General features: G+C 38.7%; 2 protein-coding genes across 4 annotated transcripts; one reads left to right on the top strand and one right to left on the bottom strand.

The window, feature by feature from the left end:
• The first annotated feature begins 520 nt into the window (after nucleotides 1–520).
• On the top strand, nucleotides 521–5,367 carry LOC127456721 (protein Churchill-like). The gene is made up of 4 exons (XM_051725243.1): nucleotides 521–751; nucleotides 1,289–1,424; nucleotides 1,515–1,585; nucleotides 4,774–5,367. Exons 1-4 carry the CDS (start codon nucleotides 713–715, stop codon nucleotides 4,864–4,866), a joined length of 339 nt encoding a protein of 112 aa, XP_051581203.1. The 5' UTR covers nucleotides 521–712; the 3' UTR covers nucleotides 4,867–5,367.
• Nucleotides 5,368–6,942: 1,575 nt separating this feature from the next.
• LOC127456715 (tau-tubulin kinase 2-like) lies at nucleotides 6,943–22,688 on the bottom strand. Of its 3 annotated transcripts, none has more exons than XM_051725231.1 (16): nucleotides 22,514–22,688; nucleotides 21,266–21,396; nucleotides 20,883–21,023; nucleotides 19,591–19,738; nucleotides 18,931–19,004; nucleotides 18,236–18,376; nucleotides 17,983–18,087; nucleotides 17,055–17,120; nucleotides 16,839–16,931; nucleotides 16,613–16,738; nucleotides 16,373–16,530; nucleotides 15,352–15,547; nucleotides 14,642–14,847; nucleotides 12,507–13,110; nucleotides 11,392–12,020; nucleotides 6,943–8,601 (listed from the first exon to the last, which is right to left on the bottom strand). In XM_051725231.1, exons 3-16 carry the CDS (start codon nucleotides 20,949–20,951, stop codon nucleotides 8,292–8,294), a joined length of 2,925 nt encoding a protein of 974 aa, XP_051581191.1. In that variant the 5' UTR covers nucleotides 20,952–21,023; nucleotides 21,266–21,396; nucleotides 22,514–22,688; the 3' UTR covers nucleotides 6,943–8,291. The 3 variants fall into 3 exon arrangements, with proteins under 3 accessions (XP_051581191.1, XP_051581193.1, XP_051581192.1); XM_051725233.1 differs by having other exon boundaries at nucleotides 12,507–12,963; XM_051725232.1 differs by lacking the exon at nucleotides 21,266–21,396.
• Nucleotides 22,689–22,743: the final 55 nt, after the last annotated feature.

Below are 22,743 nucleotides of genomic sequence, written 5' to 3'. Positions count from 1 at the left end.
TTACACTGATAAATAAGGCGGAAACGCGTCACCACAGTCTGTGAAAAAGGTCTATGGAACGCCCAACGGTCAACTGATGTGGAAAGGAATTCCCGCCTTACAGGTAAAGGAGCCAATCACCTTTTAGATACAGACATCAACTGTCAATCAACTCGCGAATGCGCATGCGCATTAGCTATACAAAATAGAGAAATTGCGTTTTCTTTCTTTTTTTTTTTTTTTTTTTACGTAATCCGAGGTGAAGAAGCCCAATTTATGATTCCAATGTTGTCGGATTTTATTGCTGATTTGAAATATGTTCTTTGGTCGTAATCTTGACCAACCGTTTTTCAGATTTCTGTGTTCCCCCATTCGGATAGGAGCTGCACTTTCATGACTGGAAATATAGGAGAGCGTTCCAAAGACGGTCACCAGTGGACTGACAGACGTTACAGAAAGCGCGAGGATCCGAAGGATGATAATTAACTTTTTTCGGCACTCACTTTTTTTTTTTTTTTTTTTTCTAAAAAGAAAATAGACTTCTTGGAGAAAACTGCATCAGCTAAAATCGCCGCCCTCGTTAGATCAGAATGTAAAACAATTGACCGATAGGTGGCGCCACCACTGACAAATCGTGTACAGATATTTCAGAGAGGAAGACGAAAACGGAAGTATCCCACTTCATTGCTCATCTGTATTGTGTCTTTTTATTTTCTTATCTGTTTGAACCGAAATGTGTACTGGTTGTGTGCAGAAACAATATCCCGACAGGGTGAGTTCGTTATTATTTGTGACCGCCACATCTTGTACAAATTATTGAAGAATAAAAGTGCATAACTGCAAGTGCATCTCTTGTTGATAGTTCAGGCGCAGCAGATGTGGAACTTCATCATTGCACTTTATAAGTCCTCCAAGGCTATGTTTTGTTATTGATTTATTTTTCACTGTTCTTTCTTTGACGCTTAACCCATTAGCTCCCATATATGCTTGTTAAAAGCATTTGTTAGCACTTTTCACATTACTTCATTTAGATCTGGTCCCCCAGGCAGCCTCATGGTGGTCGTGTTAAAAGTCATCATTTGCCTAAATTTTTAAAGCTACCAGGCAAACATGTTTTTTAGGTTAAGCTTGTTTGTATTGCTCATACTTTGAACACATTTGCCATGTAAATGCTACCAAGAGATATTATCCATGGTCAAATCAGCATAAATAATGTAAATGAACATGTTATATTCATATGTTTTGTCTGCAAAGCAACATCTGAAGTGTTTTTTTTTTTCTTCTTCTTCTTCATATGCTATGAGTGTAGGGTAATACCTGTCTGGAGAATGGTTCATATCTGATTAACTTTATTGGCTGTGCCAACTGTCACCAGCGGGACTTTGTACTGATCAGTGACAGAACTCTGGAGAAAGAGGATGAGGAGGAGATTGTCACTTACATTCGTGAGTCACATCAGCAGCACATAGAAAGTTCAATGAATGCCAAACATCTCCAAACAACTTCTTGAGTAACCTCTATTTTTTTCCCCCCAGATATGTGCAAGAACTGTGATCATGTTATAGCCAGACATGAGTACACCTTCACTGTGGTGGATGACTATCAGGTAAGCGGTGTCCTTAATTCTACAATGGACAATTAGGAATTTTACTTGATGGTGGCTCTAAGGGCACAGTAAACATGCCATATCACGTGCTCATTATTTAACATTGCACACAATATTCTATATATAGTACAATATACAGGTGTATTTTTAACTTATGGCACTTTTAACACTGTAGACTTGTAGAAAGTCTTGTAAAACCATTGTCTCACTCTCACTATATTTTTTTTAATTGTCAACTAACAATGTCCAACAGTGTACTGTAAATGTATGTACATGAATCACAGAAGAATGATGTCATTTTTGTTAAAGGTCATGAAAAATCCCACCACAGTGTCATTTCCAGCACATCTCAAATACTGTATTGTGTTTAATAGAACTCTGTAGTGGAAATTACATAAAATAATCGCCAGCGCCTTTGTCTTGCTATGGCATATTTCATAGTTAACATTTTATATATCCTCCTAAATACAAATAATATTTTCACACTTTTTGCACATTTTGGCAAAATTACAGCTTGATTGGAAATTATGCCCAATAAAAATATTCTGCTCACAAGTGATATTTAGTCTCATATTTCATATCAAGCATGCTCTTTACTGACACTTTTGTCGACTTGGTTAAAAAGTTCACTAACTTTTGAAGAAGAAAATGTATTAGGGAATTTTTTTTATTTTTAATTTTTTTTTTGGTGTGGTGAAAATGTGGGACACTTGTAATTATATATATAAAAATAAAAAAAATAGAAAATGATATATATATATATACACACAGGTGCATCTCAATAAATTAGAATGTCGTGGAAAAGTTCATTTATTTCCGTAATTCAACTCAAATTGTGAAACTCGTGTATTAAATAAATTCAATGCACACAGACTGAAGTAGTTTAAGTCTTTGGTTCTTTTAATTGTGATGATTTTGGCTCACATTTAACAAAAACCCACCAATTCACTATCTCAAAAAATTAGAATACATCATAAGACCAATAAAAAAAAACATTTTTAGTGAATTGTTGGCCTTCTGGAAATTATGTTCATTTACTGTATATGTACTTAATACTTGGTAGGGGCTCCTTTTGCTTTAATTACTGCCTCAATTCGGCGTGGCATGGAGGTGATCAGTTTGTGGCACTGCTGAGGTGGTATGGAAGCCCAGGTTTCTTTGACAGTGGCCTTCAGCTCATCTGCATTTTATGGTCTCTTGTTTCTCATTTTCCTCTTGACAATACCCCATAGATTCTCTGTGGGGTTCAGGTCTGGTGAGTTTGCTGGCCAGTCAAGCACACCAACACCATGGTCATTTAACCAACTTTTGGTGCTTTTGGCAGTGTGGGCAGGTGCCAAATCCTGCTGGAAAATGAAATCAGCATCTTTAAAAAGCTGGTCAGCAGAAGGAAGCCTGAAGTGCTCCAAAATTTCTTGGTAAACGGGTGCAGTGACTTTGGTTTTCAAAAAACACAATGGACCAACACCAGCAGATGACATTGCACCCCAAATCATCACAGACTGTGGAAACTTAACACTGGACTTCAAGCAACTTGGGCTATGAGCTTCTCCACCCTTCCTCCAGACTCTAGGACCTTGGTTTCCAAATGAAATACAAAACTTGCTCTCATCTGAAAAGAGGACTTTGGAACACTGGGCAACAGTCCAGTTCTTCTTCTCCTTAGCCCAGGTAAGACGCCTCTGACGTTGTCTGTGGTTCAGGAGTGGCTTAACAAGAGGAATACGACAACTGTAGCCAAATTCCTTGACATGTCTGTGTGTGGTGGCTCTTGATGCCTTGACCGCAGCCTCAGTCCATTCCTTGTGAAGTTCACCCAAATTCTTGAATCGATTTTGCTTGACAATCATAAGGCTGCGGTTCTCTCGGTTGGTTGTGCATCTTTTCCTTCCACTCAACTTTCTGTTAACATGCTTGGATACAGCACTCTGTGAACAGCCAGCTTCTTTGGCAATGAATGTTTGTGGCTTACCCTCCTTGTAAAGGATGTCAGTGATTGTCTTCTGGACAACTGTCAGATCAGCAATCTTCCCCATGATTGTGTAGCCTAGTGAACCAAACTGAGAGACCATTTTGAAGGCTCAGGAAACCTTTGCAGGTGTTTTGAGCTGATTAGCTGATTGGCATGTCACCATATTCTAATTTTTTGAGATAGTGAATTGGTGGGTTTTTGTTAAATGTGAGCCAAAATCATCACAATTAAAAGAACCAAAGACTTAAACTACTTAAGTCTGTGTGCATTGAATTTATTTAATACACAAGTTTCACAATTTGAGTTGAATTACTGAAATGAACTTTTCCACGACATTCTAATTTATTGAGATGCACCTGTATATATATATATATATATATATATAAATAGAAATAATTCTCACACAATAAATTGACAAATTGATTGTTTATTTCACCCATTTTTTAGATTATCATAGTTTTAAACATGGAATAATAGATTATGGTTTAATATTGAAAGTCTGGGTCTGGGACAAAAACAGAAAATCTGTACATAAAAGTTATAAAGACCTGGTAAAAAGTTTCCAATTCGGTTTTAATGTGACCTTCATATAACAAAAAGTGTAACACTTTACAATAAGGTTCCATTTATTAACACAAGTTAACAACACTAGTTAACATGAACTAACAATGAACAATACTTTACATCATTTATTATTCTTGGTTAATGTCAATTTCAACATTTTTCAAATTGAAAAGTTGTGTTTGTTAAAATTAGATAATGCACTATGAACTAACATAAACTAACAGTGAACAATAGTATTTTTATTAACTAACATTAACAAAGGTTAATAAATGCATTAACTAATGTTAACGTATGGAACCTTATTGTAAAGTGTTACCACAAAAAGGTGTTTGTTTTACTAAAAGGACATGAAAGTGCCCAAAGTAAAAAAAATAAATAAAAAAAAACACTACATACACAACATACAGTACAATACAATTATGCAATCTACAATAAACAAGTAGGGTATGTAATTATGTAGGTGGAGAGTGCAACTGTAGTGAGCAGAGTAGATGGAATCTAGTCTCACTAAATGGGAATCGATTAATGGAATATAATTATAGAAAATATGGCCCTGTGGGCGAAAAAAAAAAAAACAATCATACTAAAAGGTTGGTTAAATTCAAAGAATTTGACTTTACAGAATCACATTTAATTTTGTTTGATTTTTCAGGAATACACAATGTTGTGTATGTTGTGTGGAAAGGCCGAGGACTCCATCAGTGTTCTGCCAGATGATCCCAGGCAAACAGCGCCTCTCTTCTAGAGTATTTGCACAGACCCAGAGATGGGACATTCTCATCTTAACATGGTTATGCACTTTTTGAGGGAGCCATGACACATGCAGGGTTTCACATATGCTTAGCACTGGAGAATGGCATACATATCGTCACGTATAACTCCAGGAGAATATATCGCAGGATGCATTGTGTTCTTTGTTTCTATTGTTTTAAAAGTGGCTCTTACTTTAGGTATGCAGTACTACTCTGACTCATGAAGGTTCATGAGTCTGAGAGGCCATTCTCCAATATTAAAGTTAACTAGGAACAAGTAGATGTTTTAAATTCAATTGGTGGAAGCTCTCTTTGAATGGACTAGCAGTTTGTAACACAGGTGGACTTCTACTGTATTTGTCACTTGGGAAAAGAAAAAAAAGGGATAAAGAACACGTTTAAATTAGGCAGATGAAACATGCTCAAAGATGGTACACATGATAGAAGGTATTTGTTTTGTATGCATTGTCGAAATAAACTATAAATCAATGCTCCATTGTATGTGTGTGTGTGTGTGTATATATATATATATATATATATAAATTTGAAACCATACTAAATGAAAAAATACTACAATGTTGTCACAAAGGCCTCAGGTACTTAAGAGTACTTATTTAATTCCTTAATATGAATACATAAACATTCCAACACAGTGACACTTTTTGCATGACTGAAACATGTTTGTTAGCAAAATACAGTACAGGAAGCATGAGGTGGAGTTTCCTTTTAATATATTTCCTATATACAGTTTAGATTTGTACATTTCTTAAGATTGTGATACCATCTGTCATATTACTGTTGTGGGTCTATACTGATTAATTTAAAGTCAATGTACTTCCAGAGGACAAAATGTAAAGTCCAGAACAAAATGACTATTCTATATGCACAGCACACAGTGAATTCTAAGTCATAGTAGTGCGAATGGCTCTTTTGTCGAATAGTTATTACAATTCCTTTCCCTATACATCTGCGTGGTTCTTGTACTCTTCTGACAACTTTCAATGAAAGCCAAAAATGCCACAAAGGAAAGTTCAATCCCAAAACTGAAGAACCACCTTGGCATAGTCACCCCATTTGTCAAACAGACAAATCTATTCAAGTAATATGGAAATGAATCAAGAATTCCTTGTATAATTCAGTTTAAGGGTCCATAGTGTTTCACTGCAGTATATCTTTAGGTTTCTTATTGTTGTTATGTCTATTTACAGGAACTGTGTTAGTATGATATTGCAGGCATGAAGAGATTATACTTGGCAATTACAGGGTTACTGACCCTTAATGTGATGGCAAGTCCACTCAGTAGCAAGTAATAAAGCTACAATGTCAGGTACCACATCCAATAAATAAATAAATACATTCTATAGATGATACAGTTTACAGTACATACATTCCCTGAAATGCATATATACACATGCTTGCTTGGACCACAGGTATTTATACATTAATGATATTAAACTTTATAGATACCCATTGCTTGAACTAAGTGCTTAAAGGGATAGTTCACCCAAAAATGAAAATTCTCTCATCATTTACTCACCCTCATGACATCCCAGATGTGTATAACTTTCTTTCTTCTGCTGAACACAAACAAAGATTTTTAGAAGAATGTTTCTGCTCTGTAGGTCCATATAATGCAAGTGAATTTGTACCAACATTTTGAAGCTCCAAAATGCACATAAACACAGCATAAAAGTGATCCAAAAATCCATGTCTTCAGAAGCGATATTATAGGGGTGGGTGAGAAACAGACCAATATTTCAGTCTGTTTTTACCCTTAAATTTTCCTCCCTGCCCAGTAGGTGGCGATATGCACAGAGAATGCAAATTGCCAAAAACAAAAGAAAAAGAATGTGAAAGTGGACATTTATAGTAAAAAAGGACAAAATATTGATCTGTTTCTCACCCACACCTATCATATTGCTTCTAATGATATGGATTAAACCACTAGAGTTGTATGGATCACTTTTATGCTGCGTTTATGTGCATTTTGGAGCTTCAAAATGTTGGTACACATTCACTTGCATTGTATGGACCTACAGAGCTGAAATATTCTTCTAAAAATCTTCGTTTGTGTTCAGCAGAAGAAAGAAAGTCATACACATCTGGGATGGCATTACGATGAGTAAATGATGAAAGAATTTTCCTTTTTGGGTGAACTATCACTTCAAGATTAGTTTAAACTTTTGACAAATGATTAAGGAATACAATGATGACAGATAATAAAAAATAAAATGTAAGGCTTGTATCTGGAGCTCTCACAAAACTCAAAACATGCATCTGTTGGACAGAATACAATGAGTTACTAGGTACAGCCCCATTGTTTTCAAATTTCAAACATTCTCACCATTAGTGACCTCAAATCTGACACATATATGTAAACTAGAAGGTGAAAAGAAAATAAGAAAAAAAAAAAAACATACATGAATCACTACAATTTAAAAAACAAAATATTAGGAATATAAAACACAGGAGTATTTGGCACAAACTCTATGGGGTCTACAAAATAAATAAATAAAAATTATCCCAATGAAATGCAATTACCATTTTTAAGAGCAAGTTACACAATGTTCAGCATGTTAACGGGGTCATATCATGAGAAATCAAATTTTCCTTCCTTTGAGATAAAGAGCTTGATGTACTACAAAAACACTACAATTTTCAGAACTCACAACTTTCTTCCCAGCTCAAAAAGAGCTGGTCTAATATACTTGGAGCATTCTCATTCATCCCATCAATGACATGCTGCCATCTTTGGTTCGTGGGAAATTAGCTCTGAAAACATGTTTTTCAAGCCAGTCAGTAAATACCAGGTGATTGGTCACACTTATAACACAGAAAGCCAAAGCTAACCTACAAAACCTTAACCCTCTGACAAGAAAATTACTTGTTCTGCTATTGTTTCAGGCTGTGTAAAGATCATGTTGCTCTACATATCCATCTGAAGGATCCCAATGTTAGGAAAGTGTGGCTGAAGTTTCATTTCAGTCCGATCTTGACAGTTTGTGTGGTGCATTTCAACACAGATTGTTTTGTAGGCGTTGCAAAGAAGCAGTTATGGAAGGATGGGGAAGTTAAAAAACTTTCAGAGCAAGACTGATGATACTGTTTTGGCACAAAAAATTAACATTATATATGAACCTAAAAAATTATGATATGACCCCTTTAATAATAATGTTTTTATTAAATAGCAAAGACATGATGCTTTCAAGTAATCACAACCGATGTTTCTGGTTCCAGCTGGCTAATATCTGATCTTTCTTCCCTACTTATTTATCAAAATACCCCTTGTAAAAAGGCTACAGTTCATCAGGCTTCATACTTGATACCAGGTTAAACGCTACTTGTAATATTTTTGAACCAGCTGTCAAATTACTGACAAATCACACCTCAGTTACATACACTATGCATGTTTTTCTATTTATTTGCTCATTTTGGTTGTAGTTTTGCTCTCAGAACTTCCCGCTCTGAGGCCTGAACCATTATTCACCCGCAAGTCACTGATTTGAGGGGGCGGGGAGGCTGAACAGCTACTTGGTGATTGGCTGTGGCCACCCTCAAATCGGGAAGGGGAGGAGCTTAGCGAGCGCTGCAGGGAGGAGGCGGTGGTGCGTTGGTAACGAGAGGAGGAGCTGACGGCCAGCCCGCCTCGCTCCTGCATAAGCTGAGTGAGGTTGTCCAGGAGATCTGCGTCACCAGTGCTGCTAGCACGAATGCGGTAGCGCCTGCGTCTGGTATTGAGAATAAAATTCAACACCACATCAATCATTCAGTTGTACACTGTAAAATCCAGCCGTTAATAGGGAATTGCAAGAATTTAAGTTATTTTGATTCTCCTTAACGATTCGTTTCCTTAACAATTCCATTAATGACTCTTAGAGCTTTTGAGGAGGCATTAAATAATTGATGCTAATTATATTATACTATTTACTATATTTTGTTTATATATATTCTAAACAAAAAACTATATTTTTTTCAGGTTTCCCATCCTTGTTGACCAATGAAATGCCATGACTTTTCCATGGCCTTTCCAGGCATTTGTGTTTCTGGATACAGATTATTTAAAAATCATTTTTATTCAGACCGATTCACTAATGAACCATTCAGACTCATTTGTAAACCATTTTGACCTATTATTTACAAAAGCTGACTTGTAGAACGATTCGCACACAAATTGAAAAAAACTACGGCTTGCGAGCAAGTTTCACTCTACACATGAGCAATACCTTCTAGTTGATGAGAAATTTTTAGAGGAGAGGAAAACTAGACAATTCATATTCACTCTGGAAATTTCCATGACTTTTAAGATTTTAGCAATGTCCATGACTTTTCCAGGCCTTGAAATCACAATTTTAAAATCCCCAGATTTTTCATGACTGTCGGAATCCTGATTTTTGGTAACATTTTAACTACACATTGTCATATGAACAACCTGTGAGTAATTACACTAATTTAAAAAAGTCTCAGTAACAGTTATTGTTTTTTTATTGAGTTAGACATGACTGAAAATGAGATATTAATTTACATTTAGTACATTTACATTCAGTCATTTATCAGATGCTTTTATCCAAACTGCCTTACAAATGAGGAATAGAACAATCAATTTGTCATGCAAAAGTCAACAATATCTGCAGTAATGTAACTGCTCCGACAGATTCAGCCAGATGATTTTGTTTGTGAATTATTTAGACTGATTCATTGAAAAGAACTGGCTCATGAGTCATTCATTCACGAATCAGAATAAGTCAAAAGAAAACACTGTGAGAGTGTTTTAATTCAATGTTCCATCTGCATCGGCAGAAGAATGCAGACATTAAAGAACCATATATAGAAACGAACATTAGGGTTGTCACGATTATAAAATTTGGCTGCTGATTGTCCAAAAAAATAAAAATAATCACGATTATGACAATTAACTGTCTGTTTTGGGGCTTTCACGATTAATTGTCAAGCTGAGGTCCGTGGACCCCAAGAGGGCCTCAAGGGGGTCCACGGAAAATTTAAGAGATAAAGTGTTAAATGTAAAAAAGGAAACATTTTTGCACGTTTTGACATTGTTACTGTTTCATTCTACCTTCCAAAGACTACAAATACATTTAAATTGAATTGAAAATATATATTTTTTTAATGTTTATATGTAATACTATAATGGGTACTGGGCAGAAAAAAGATACATTGTCAACTTGATATACAGAAAATATTGTATTATTTAAATAATTTGTTTTGGCTCAAGTACAGTGGCAATATAAAAGTCAATTATTTAATTTAGCAAACAGCACGTCTGTATAATATCACTTGTACTATTTTTCTCATGCAGTATCAATTGGTATTTATATATCAAAATAGCTTTTACTGTATATCTCAGGAAAGATGCAAGGGGACCATCATATTTGGGGGTTCTTGGCATCAAAATGTTTGTAAACCGCTGCCTTATATCTTTTATTCATATTTAACTGGGAATCATATAATAAAATAGGTATAAATTGTTTCCAAATTCTTGGCATTTATATATATTGTGGCAGAACGACCTGCCCCTCCCTCTCGTCATCGTCACCCCGCCTCTTAGGGCCACCCTTCAGCCGGGCTCACAACGGGAGTTGGGCAGGAGAGTGAGAAGAGGTGCTTAATTAATAAGCCTCGTTCTGACAGCGGTGAATGAAGCACACTTGATGTGAATAATGCTTCATCACTGCTGTCTTTAAAACGCAGAGCACACCTCTTCTCGGAGAGTCGGCTTCAAATCTCCATGTGTGCACACACTGGCATCCTCGCACGCCCAGGACCAGAGCTGGGAGCGTTTGGCCGAATTAGATGTGTCACCGGACCCGCTCCTCAGACCCCCGGCACGAGTTAGATGTGTCCGGGGTAGAACAGCACGTATCACGGCCGACGGGCTAGAGGCCGGGCCGCCTTCCCCTTTCACTTCTCACCTGCCACGGGTCTGCCGTGGACCCATGAGGGGAGCACGTGCGGCCGTCGGACCCCACTCATGCATGGCCACTCCAAAGACACTTCCACGCCCTTCACTGAGCCCCGTCTCACCGCGAGGATGCCAGATTCCCCCTTTATTTTGAACATCATTTCCCCCTGGACACTTTATTTTCTCCTTTTATGGACATTTGTTTATTATTATTTCCAATAAATGCCTCTCAGAGGCTTGATGCCACACTCACTGTGTCTGTCTCTTGCTCACCCTGCCACAATATATTATCCTAAAATTCCCTTATTTGGAGAGTAGAATGTGATTAGAATTTAATGTGCACAATAATCCCATGGTTAGTTCAAATAACCACGATCTGACGATTATTTGATAATCGCAACAGGCGTAACTAATGTCATTAAAATGATTTAGTTTCCATATTTTACACTATGGAACAAGTTATGAATAAGAATTGGTTCTCAATTACCAGCCATAGAGGTTAAACTAGATTGGTTGTTTTCCATTTACAGTATGTCAACACAACAATAGAGGCACATCAATTTACAAACAAAGATAACAACAATGTATTTGCTTCTCTTACCTGTTCTCACCACCTGTACGAAGGGGCGGTTTGCCTGGTGGCGGCCGAGGAATAAGCACTGGCGGCCTAACAGACAGCTGGTCCGGCACTAGTGTAGGGCTTATGTGTCTGGGTATTTTACTCTTGTTTGACAGAGGGCCTGAGGAGGACAGAGAGAGAGGATCCTCTCCCTGCCAGTCAGACCCTCGAAAGCCAGTGGGGAAGGTGAACTTGTCACGGAGCAGTGCAGATGGGAAGTGCTCACAGGACAGCGAGAGAGATGGAGACAACGGGGCAGGAAAACCCCTGCGGGTCGGCGAGTCTGGGTCACGGACCGGGATGCGACTGGCTCGGGGGGAGAGTTCACGAGGTGATGTCGGAGCTGCATCAACACTGTGCCCAGTCATCTCACCCTGGTTGGGAGTTGTACAAGGTCCACCATCAAGACAGCCCGAGTCACTCTCCACATCTATTTCAGAGGCTTTGACAGGGATAATGTTTTCGTCTGCAGGAATAGAGTGCTTATTGGGGCTTTTAGGGGGTGAATAAGCTGGCACATGACTGTGCTCTTTTTCTGCATCGCCTGATGGATTGTCAATCTGAGAATCGTCTCCAGCCTTTTGCTGTGACTGTAGCACTGCATTGGATGACTGAGAAGGGAATAGTGACAAGAGACAGGACATAATTGATGGATCTCTGCAGGAAAAAAAATCTAATTTTAGATCTGTTTTTCATAGTGTACCGTCCTCTGCCTGGCCAAAATATGGGCTCTGGTGAAATATTTTCTATTCAGCTTCACTCTGTTTTATAACAAACAGCTCAAACTGTGCAGAGGTGTTCTTGCTATAGAGTAATGGTTAAATCTTAGTCGCTGGCCAAAATTTAAGACGTAGTGCAGTAGCAGTGAAACCACTGCAATGCACCCATATAAAATCACCGCTTACTGCTACATTTTCAGACTTTGTAGTCCTTATCCAATTAAACAGTTTTCATCATGACAGACTTAAACTTGTAGAGTTCACATTGTTCTAGACAGCTATGACCACGACAAGAGACAGGACCTGTTGTTGATCGCTCAGTTACTGTATACTTTTATGTTGCAAAATCTACTTTAGAAGGTAGCTTGGGATACCCACCTGTTCAAGATAGTTTCTGCTGAGATGGACCATTGATGCAGGCTGGATTGTGGGCAGTCTCCTCAGTCCAGACAGCCCAGACAAGCCTGTTATGCTAGGCAAGCGGATAAAAGGAGGTCCAGTGTGGCAGACCCCTGTTTGGAATTCTCCTAAACCACTTAGGCTGCTAGTGCGCTGAGGGAGGGGGTCGGACCAGGTTCGAGGGAGGGCGAGGGGGCTGGAGGAGTGTGGCGACATCCCTGAGCGTTCCTCCTCGTCAGGTTTAGAGCCAGCTGATCCGCTACCACCCTCAAGCTCCACTAGGACCCACTCCTGTGAGTCGCCCTCTTGGGGGACTGGGCTGAGGTTGACTGCGACGTAACCACTGCTGGCTGCACCCTCCTCATCCTCCAAGGAGCCCTGCTCAACCCGGCAGACAGACCTGTCCTGGGGCAGGCATGGCCGCTGCTTCCCTAAACTAATAAGACAGAATAGCAGCAGTAGAAGGGATTCTGAAGTCACTAATGCACCAACACAAACTATGGCACTTTTTCCAGGATTCCCACATAATTTGACCTCTGAATTTCCATGACTTCTCCATGACTTTTCCATTCTTTCATGATTACTGATAAGGATAAATTAAATTTATATGTCAGGTTCCAAATGTTGAAATAGACTTAAATTAGTATACTTATTAGTAGGAATGTCCCGATACCATTTTTTTGAGAACAAGTATGAGTACGATACTGTAAACAAAACCAAGAGAGCTGACCTGCTGACTTTATTGGTTTCAACAACTGTAACTCAAATTAAAACCAAGATGTAAAGGCTGCCTATCAATATGGATTCTTTTGCAAATTTTTGTGGAACAAATTCCATATTCAACAGTTTAATTAAATTTTTATCATCTAAATAAACAAATTAAATAAAACTTTAATCAAATGAAAGCTCCATTTAAATAGAGCTTTTATTTTGGCGGGCTTCCGAATTAAGCTGGTTTGTGACGACAGCTTCACACCTTCGGAAAAACAGGTCGCTGTGTGACCCAGTGTGATTTTAAACCGCAAAAAGGCTGCAATTTAATTAACTAAATATGTAATATGTATTTCATTACATTGCAGCCTTTGTTGTTTAATAATCACACTAGGACAAATCGTGGATTTAATTTGTGCACAATGTTTACGCATTGACATTCGTACTTCAGATGGTATTGGTTTTTGGGATCGGATAATTTTTAAGAGCACGAGTGCATGAGCACTGTATCAGACCTGATTCCAATACTGGTATTGGGACGTCCCTACTTATTAGTGTACAAATATCTCCAATAAGGCCCTCAGCTGACCAATGATGTAACTGCTCTGGTTAAATAGAAAGTTTTACTCTACACAAGCACTTACAAAGAGCAATATCTAGCTGATTAAATACACTCACTGAGCACTTTATAAGGAACACTATGGTCCTAATAAAGTGTCCGACGTGATCTTCTGCTGTTGTAGCCCATCCATCCGCCTCAAGGTTCGACATGTTCTGAGATGCTATTCTGTTACTACAATTGTACAGAGTGTTTATCTGAGTTATCATAGCCTTTCTGTCAGCTCGGACCAGTCTGGCCATTCTCCGTTGACCTCTCATGTCAACAAGGTGTTTCCTTCCACAGAACTGCTGCTCACTGGATGTTTTTTGTTTTTGGCACCATTCTGAGTAAACTCTAGGGACTGTTGTGCGTGAAAATCCCTGGAGATCAGCAGTTACAGAAATACTCAAACCAGCCCATCTGGCACCAACAATCATGCCACGCTCGAAATCACTGAGATCACATTTTTTCCCCATTTTGATGGTTGATGTGAAAATTAACTGAAGCTCCTGACCCAATCTGTGTGATTTTATGCATTGTACTGCTTCCTCAGGTGTGGCTGATTAGATAATTGCATGAATAAGTACAGGTGTACCAAATAAAGTACTCAGTGAGTGTATTTCAGAGCAAAGCCTAAATTTATTCAAAATAAATATCTTAATTTTTTACATTTTCCTAATTTACAGGCATGAAAATCACTATTCTAATATTCCCTGATATTTCCAGGTTTTCCATATACATGGGAACCTAGCTGACCAATTGACGTTTATAAGCAAGAACTTTTAAGACTTTTAATACTGACTAGGCCTCCAGAAAGCGTTCAATGGTGGGTTTAGGCTCAGGGGTCAGTCTCTTGTCCATGCTCTGGCTGTGGCGCATCCTTCTCAGTAGAGGAGCCACACGGTCAATGAGCAGGGTCTCTGAGCGCACCCTTCTAGGAGAACCTTGGATAGAGCCACTGTTGGGGCTCTGGTTGCCCTCTTTGCTTCGCTCCTCCTCACTAGCCACCTGAATGAGAAACACATATAAAACTCATGACAAAGGAAGCTGAATACAATTGACATCACATGTGCTACATTCACACAGGAGCAACATATGCTTATTTTTTCTTTTGGTTTTAATGTAGATTTTGTAGTTACTGCAATTTTCACACTCTGTTTTCTCTGAATCTGATCATAGTTGAGCCAAACCCATATGTTACAGTATATCTCATGGTCTAAGAGACACAATTTTGGTCATAACTCAGTTTTGACAAATTTAATGTTTCTGCGTTTTGCCTTTACACAGCAATACAGTTGTCAGTCCTGTTTTAGAGTGCTACTTAACATCCAGTTTTTTTCACACAGTTTGGTTTGGTTATGAATGTGTGACAAACAAATCTATAATTTTCTGGACTCAAAACCAATTTATGACAGTAAGCTTGGCTAGCCTGTTTGACCTGAAACATAATAGAACTATTAGCGGTGATTTCATGTAAATTGTCTTTTTTTTCCTTGCACCCATTATCAGTACCTTTCTGATTAGTGGCTGGACGTGGTTGAGGTTTCGGTCACGGCTGTGCTCAATATCTTCCCACACATCCGCTCCCTGTGCAGGTTGAGTTGGGATGGGGGCGCAATTATCAGCCTCACTGAGTCGCTCACCCTGAAGAACGTCCTCTGTGTTCTCACGCTGCAGATCGCCTGGGATTACAGAGGCATTGGCCATGCTGGATGGAATCAAACATTAATCAATTAAAAATTAAGACCTCAAACAAACAGTTTATACAGAGAATCAATGTATCATATATTCTAAGATAATTAAAGGGATAGTTTACCCAAAAATGAAAATTCTCTCATCATTTACTCACCCTCATGCCATCCCAGAGGTGACTTTCTTTTTTCTGCAGAACACAAACAAAGATTTGTAGAAGAATATCTCAGATCTGTAGGTCCATACAATGCAAGTGAAAGGTGACCAAAACATTAAAGTTCCAAAAAGCACATAAAAGTAAATCATAAGACTTCAGTGGTTTAATCCATGTCTTCTGAAGCGATCTAATCGATTTTGGGTGAGAACAGATCAACTCCTTTTTCACTGTACATCTTGCCATTGCGGTCTTTAGGCACAATCAAGATTTCAATCTTGATTACACTTCCTAGTGCTTGGCATGCGCAGAGCACTAGATGGCACTAGAAAGTGTAATCGAGCTTGAAATCATGATCGCCACAGACTGCTGATGTCAAAATTAATTGTGAAAAATTAGTTCTGTTTTGGTCTGTTCTCACTCAAAACCGTTTGGATCGCTTCAGAAGACATGAATTAAACCATGAGAGTCTTATGGATAACTTTTATGCAGGCATCACCATTCACTGCATTGTATGGACCTACAGAGCTGAGATATTCTTCTAAATATCTTCAATTGTGTTCTGCAGAAGAAAGAAAGTCATACACACCTGGGATGGCATGAGGGTGAGAAAATGACAAGAGAATTTTTATTTTTGGGTGAACTATCCCTTTAATGATTGTTGCATCATAGATGATGGATACCTACCCCAGGTATGCAGGTGTGAGGCGAGTCAACTGCTGGGCTGTGGTTGCCAGGTTTCCAACATTAAGTGTGTCCTCTGAATCTGTTCTCTCCCAGTCGTAAGGGTCATTTTCCACCACATTATAGCTCTTCATACTGTTGTCAAAAACTGACATCAGTAGCTGAAATGAAAATAGAGAAACTCAATGAAGACAAGGTGTTCACACTTACAAAAATCACTTGCAAAGTCTCAGTTTTCAGTACCTGGTAATCTGGTTTAGTGTAGTAATCCAGATTGGAGAAATGGTCAAGAAAAATGCTAAACTCAGCTGGGAGGTGCTTGAGCATGAGGCGATGGTCGTACGTCTCCTTCATATTTCCAACCTGTTCCTGTATTTAGAGCAATGACCAGGAAGAGGTTAGTAGATTAAAACAAACACACTACTATTAGTAACACTTTTATCTAAGTTATAACAGGGCCAGTGCTTACTTTGTCCTTGACCTTTCTCCAGGGTAGCTGACCCACCATGAATTCCACAAGCATATAAAATAAAGACCACAGGTCGTCATGTCGACCCATTTCCTTTATACACATAGGGATGATACAGGACATGCATTTTAGTGGAAAGAGAATGATTATTATGATCAATTGTATAAAAGACACCTGAACGGTTGGCTTGAAAATGTGTGTGAAAAGAGAGATTACCTTGTTCTTGTGGGCATTTATAGAAGCATAACGGACGGTTCCTCTGAATCCCGCCACTGGACGTGGCTTTGGACAGTAAAGAGAACATGCAGAGATGAGTAAATACAGAGAAACAGATTAAGCAACACACAATGACAGCACACTTAGACCCCGGTATTAAGATGTGTTTCGGGTGATCCGATCACATGTGGTCAGCCCTAAATAGGGTCTAAAACATTTTTTGATCAGATCACAAAAACCACATTCAAATGTGGTCAAAAATGCATGTGACCACATAGTGTTTGAGGTGTACATGCTAATCCATCCTGTATGCATCCCGGCAGCATTGAAGCTCCACCTCTCACCTGTCAATCAACCGCTGTGCTAAAACAAGAGTTTAAACTTTGCCGGTTACAGGCAGCTTTAAAAGGAAGTAACCATCTGATAAAAAAATATATATATATTAAAAGTGCATATATACACAATCATGAGAGCTTCACGGATCTTCTTTAGTGTGTTTGATATCAACACAGATGGGAAACACGAACACCTGAAGCTCCTTTAATACAGGTAAACTATTAAAATAAAGGATAATTCTGCTTGACGTTGCGTTTGTGCTTAGATTAAATTTCAACCGCATCTGGGAGAAACAGTGCACTGTTTTGTCTTCGTCTTTTCTGACTTTGTTGTGCTTTAATATCATGCAGTAACACACTGACATAGTGAATGATGTATGTCGTCATGAAAGAGACCCTACCCTCCAAATCCGAACACAAGAGGTCACAGGAGATGCATTTAAATGACCAGGTATAAACAGCCATATGTCTCACCTGACCACATGTGATTGGATCACCCGAAATGCATCTTAATACCAGGTGGAAAGGGGGCCATAAAGTGATAAAGTGATGTTTCTTAAACATAGCAATACAAAAAAAATTGGATTACTCACTGGACGGACTTCTTGACAAGAGTTTGTAAACTGGCGTGCCAAACCAAAATCAAGCATATAACAGGTTCGGCATGTACTGGCTAGTCGGCCCATTGCAAAGTTGGACTGTTTGAAAAAGAAAAGGTTTGATTTTAAGATTATTATTTTATTTATAGATGCTCTGTTAACACATGAATTATAATCGAAGTGCTTTTAGGCCATGGGCTATTTGTTCCAGAGCAGACTCTGTCTCTCATCAAAAGAGCACTCTTACTGGTTTGATGTCTCTGTGCAGGAAGCCCACAGAGTGGATGCTCTCAATGGCTTCTAAGATTTGTCTGCCCAGCCTGAGTGTGGTGGAGAAGCTGAATGTGCCGTGGGCCATGGTGCGCCGAAGGTCTGCCAAGTTTCTTCCCTGCAATTTAATGTCAATGGACAAATAACATCAGGTTACTGAGGTCAAGGTTGTTGTATTTTATGACTTGTAAGTGGTCATTCTCCATAAATTCAGAATATAAAATAATGAATCAAGGGGGGCCTGGGTAGCTCAGCGAGTAAAGACGCTGACTACCACCCCTGGAGTCACGATTTTGAATCCAGGGTGTGCTGAGTGACTCCAGCCAGGTCTCCTAAGCAACCAAATTGGCCCGGTTGCTAGGGAGGGTAGAGTCACATGGGGTAACCTCCTCCTGGTCGCTATAATGTGGTTCTCGCTCTCGGTGGAGCGTGTGGTGAGTTGTGCGTGGATGCCGCGGAGAATAACGTGAAGCCTCCACACACGCTACGTCTCCGCGGTAATGCGCTCAACAAGCCACGTGATAAGATGTGCGGATTGACTGTCTCAGACGCGGAGGCAACTGAGATTCCGCCACCCGGATTGAGTCACTACGCCACCACGAGGACTTAGAGCACATTGGGAATTGGGCATTCCAAATTGAGGAGAAAAGGGGAGAAAAACCGATGACTCACCTGAAGCTCCATGACCACATAGTTGAAGCGGTCATTGCGTCCACAGCCGACAAAGCGGCAAACGTGGTCTTTCCCTAGAAAATAGGTCAACATCAACAAAAAAAAATTGGTGAGTGGTAAACAAATCCAACAATATTTTTCCAATAATATCTTTAATGGAGTAGCACATTGTACAAAATGCTTCTAGTAAGATTATGACATTTATAGAATCATTAGAAATATCTAATAAGCATTGTGCATTTTTCATATATTGTCTTCATGTTTGTTTAAACCCTTCATCAATCACAATCTGATGAAAGAGAGACATGCATTTCAGATCTGTAGCTTAAAAATGCACTCAGCAATCCTCGTGTTTATGTTCCGCTGACAACTAGCAGCGTAGATGCAGCATTACACAAAAACAGAATTTTTTATTTACCAATGCCATTGTAGAAATACGCTATTTGCATAATATATTTTGTGAATGAAAGTGTCTCATTTTAGGAGATTATCGAAACAAAACTAGTAATATTCAGTTCGACATACATGGCAGCGTTTATGAATGTCGCCCAACACCATGTAGAATAATGCAGCTATTCTGCTGTTATTATTTTGATTGAAAGTTTAGCACTTAGCAAAAAATACTGAATCTGTATCTTAATTGTTTGTGTTCATCCTTACCCTGAAGCCTTTTCAGAACTGCTACTTCCATCTTCAGGACCTGTTTGGGTTGTTGGGAAGACTCTACTTTCAGAGCCACATTCACCTGGTTGACCTGGTCCAGGACTTCATAGATCTCACCAAAACCACCACCACCAATCTTCTTCAACTGGACAGCAGAGAAAACTTGGAATGAATGACAAGGAAATTCTGACACAAAAACTAAATATTTGTTCTCCTATACCTGAATAGACTATCAGAGCACAGATGTTACATGACAGTTATGTTTCAGCATGAAATAATGTCTTTAAAAATGTCCTGAACATTTTTTTTGTCATGAAATAAAATACTCTGTCTCTTGACTATGTGTCAGCATGCTGTATACTTTTCCTTGATGTCAGCATTGCTTGACGCACCTGCAGTGTATCGGTTGACTGAGCTAAAAAAAAAAATCTCCTTGTCTGAGTGAACTTTTACATAAATTAGGCTGACAACCATCATTACATTTTCATGAATCTTACTTCAATACACTCCTGAACTTTTAATCCTTAACCTCTTCAACTCTGGGCCATTTTTGGGATGCCACCCGCAATTTTATATATATATATATATATATATATATATATAAACATATATTTTCGATGATTTGTTTAGCATGCTTTTCCTACTGGACCGCATATTTTGTTCTGGACATCTAAGATATAACATTGGATTATATACACAAGCAAGCTCACAGACAATTAAAAAATGGCTCATTTAGTAGAAAACTGCCTAAGATAAGAGCAGATATAAAGTTTTTAGCTATTTGGGGCATACAGCAGCAGCGATCAATGCATAAATGAGACATTTGTATTTGATGTCTTAATCATCTATCACTTTGTGTTGAAAATCTTTCAAACTGTGATATTAGGGCAACAAACACTCTACAGTCACATTTCTGAGAATGAGAGCTTTCACTTTATATATGATTTTTCTATTTAAGTGCTATTTGAAAGACTTTTATACTCATATTAATATTTTTACCAACTTATCTCTAGGTGGCGCTGATTTGCGACGCAAATGTTTTTAGGCCTTTTGTTATTTTATGTAACATAAATTCAGAAGTTATGGTGATCTGTGAAAAGTTTAGATTCTAAGCTTTCAAACGATACCACATATGCCTGACTTATGTATTCGGAGACTTGAATTCACGTAAACATTTTTCGTGACATAGCGCCCCCTTATGGACCCACCGGTAGGTTTGCATAGTTGAAGAGGTTGAAGTGCATCTTAAGGTTTAATTTGAAGAAGATTCTCCTACAAAAGAAACTCACCACTCTCCATCGCTCCCGGACCATGCTCCCGACAGCCAGGATATCGGACTGCTCCCCTGTTCCACTCATCCTGATGCTCAAGAGTGGACTGAGCACACTCAAATATGCTCTACACCTCACATCAGTGTGCTCGGTCCCTCACTGAAAATCAGAGTAAGATCAACAAATATAGGTCTGTTTAAAAAGTGTTCATTTAGTTAAAATAGAAATGAGAGGTTCTAGATAGGTCTGCGGGTGTCAGGGAGATATCCACACCTATAATGGCTGCCAGCAGAACTTACTGAACATGATAAATATCATAATGACAAAAACATTTACTGGCTGCATCCATAAACTGTAAAGTGTGTAATCTGTAAAGGCAGCCAAAACTACATGAATCTGACCTGTACTGAGGTTGTCCTCTGTGCAGAATAAGCAAGATCTGCAGAAGAACATGTCCTGATTCCTTTTGACTGTCACAAAATTGATGGGGCTAAATACAGTCAAACCCTTGAGGAACAGGCTTACTGTAGGCCTGAAAAAAAAGCTAAATTCACTTTATCTGCAAGACAGTTACTCCAACATAATCTCTAAATCTACATAGCAAAAAAGCCTGATTGTTCTATATGCATGTTTAATGTTATGATACACAACTGCTCTGCTCTGTTTGATGTCAACTAGAGGAAAATGTGCAATCGTTTAGGCTACAATTAACAATTTTGCTAAGAAGGTAAACATTGCAGCCCAAACACAAAAATATGCAAACTGACATTTTGACACACACAAAATTATTTTTTTACTAATACATATAGATGTAGATTAAGGTATAAACATAACTAAAGTAATAAACCATTTTTGCACAATAAAAATGTTTATAAACATGGTATGTAGATGTGCAAGAGTGCTGTTGTAATGAATAAAGGTTTGTTTAAAAAATGCAATGGTATGTTGAAAAGTAATTGTTCTATTTTCAATTGTTTGTTGGATTTAATTTGATTAGACAACATTTAGATGATGAAATTAAATGAAACTTTAAAACATGGAATTTTGAGAGAGAGAGAGAGATAGAGAGAGAGAGAGAGAGAAAGGAAAACACAGAATTTGGGGGAAAAATTAAACTGTCACATTTTTGCTGTGGTATCACCAGCCTGGCTGGTAGAACTGATCATAAATTGCATATTAGTCTAAAACCAGCTGCCACAACAGCTTCATGCAGCACGGTTCATGTTTTAATGGAGATTGCTGCAGCTGGCCTGTCATCTGTTTTTATTAACTGGCTACATTACTGACGTTCATGTTAGCTTACGCTAACATCCACAAGCTATGCTGCAAACCGCATCTGTTTGTACACCTTGGTTGAGGGTTTCTCCGTCCTTTCCGCATATAGCGATACAGAGGGAGACATAGGACACAAGCTAGCTAAAATGCTAAAGCATCAGCCAGACCAGAATCACCGAACAAACCAGCGCATTGAAGCGATGCCTCGCTAATTAGCTACACTGAATATCAGCGCCGCTTCACAGGCATTTAATTTAACTTTCAGTTACCAGGTCCCTATTACAAAAACAAGGTGTCCACGGAATGTTTTGACAGTTGTAATCCCGCTAATACTGCGGACTAGCTCGCGGGAAGGTACCCGGTGTATACATTACCTCTCTCTGCAGCGACAGCCCGTGCTGTTTCAGAAGACTTTAAAACGTCGCTTTCCGTTCTAAAGGCCATGATGGTACAAAACGCTGGACATAATCCCATACCGTTTGAGACGCAAATTAATGACTGAAGCGCACGCTGTGTGTCTCGCTATCTCTCGGCGGCAGCAGCAGCAGTGGTGGATAGATGACTGAGCAAGCATAACGATCCGTGACGTCACAAGTGCTCGAAT

The sequence above is a fragment of the Myxocyprinus asiaticus genome, chromosome 19 (genome assembly GCF_019703515.2).
Source record: "Myxocyprinus asiaticus isolate MX2 ecotype Aquarium Trade chromosome 19, UBuf_Myxa_2, whole genome shotgun sequence".
Classification (NCBI taxonomy): domain Eukaryota; kingdom Metazoa; phylum Chordata; class Actinopteri; order Cypriniformes; family Catostomidae; genus Myxocyprinus; species Myxocyprinus asiaticus.
This window is presented reverse-complemented; position numbering and strand designations above follow the sequence as displayed.

What these genes read in the sequence shown, in the direction of transcription:
- LOC127456721 (XM_051725243.1), top strand. Translation starts at nt 713, where the DNA reads ATGTGTACTGGTTGTGTGCAGAAACAATATCCCGACAGG. An exon ending in AGAAACAATATCCCGACAGG is followed by an intron (nt 752 to 1,288) that starts GTGAGTTCGTTA and finishes CTATGAGTGTAG; the next exon opens with GGTAATACCTGTCTGGAGAA. An exon ending in GGAGATTGTCACTTACATTC is followed by an intron (nt 1,425 to 1,514) that starts GTGAGTCACATC and finishes TTTTCCCCCCAG; the next exon opens with ATATGTGCAAGAACTGTGAT.
- LOC127456715 (XM_051725231.1), bottom strand. Translation starts at nt 20,951, where the DNA reads ATGAGTGGAACAGGGGAGCAGTCCGATATCCTGGCTGTCGGGAGCATG. An exon ending in CTTGTCAAGAAGTCCGTCCA is followed by an intron (nt 17,121 to 17,982) that starts GTGAGTAATCCA and finishes TACTGTCCAAAG; the next exon opens with CCACGTCCAGTGGCGGGATT. An exon ending in CGTACAGGTGGTGAGAACAG is followed by an intron (nt 8,602 to 11,391) that starts GTAAGAGAAGCA and finishes TCTCAATACCAG; the next exon opens with ACGCAGGCGCTACCGCATTC.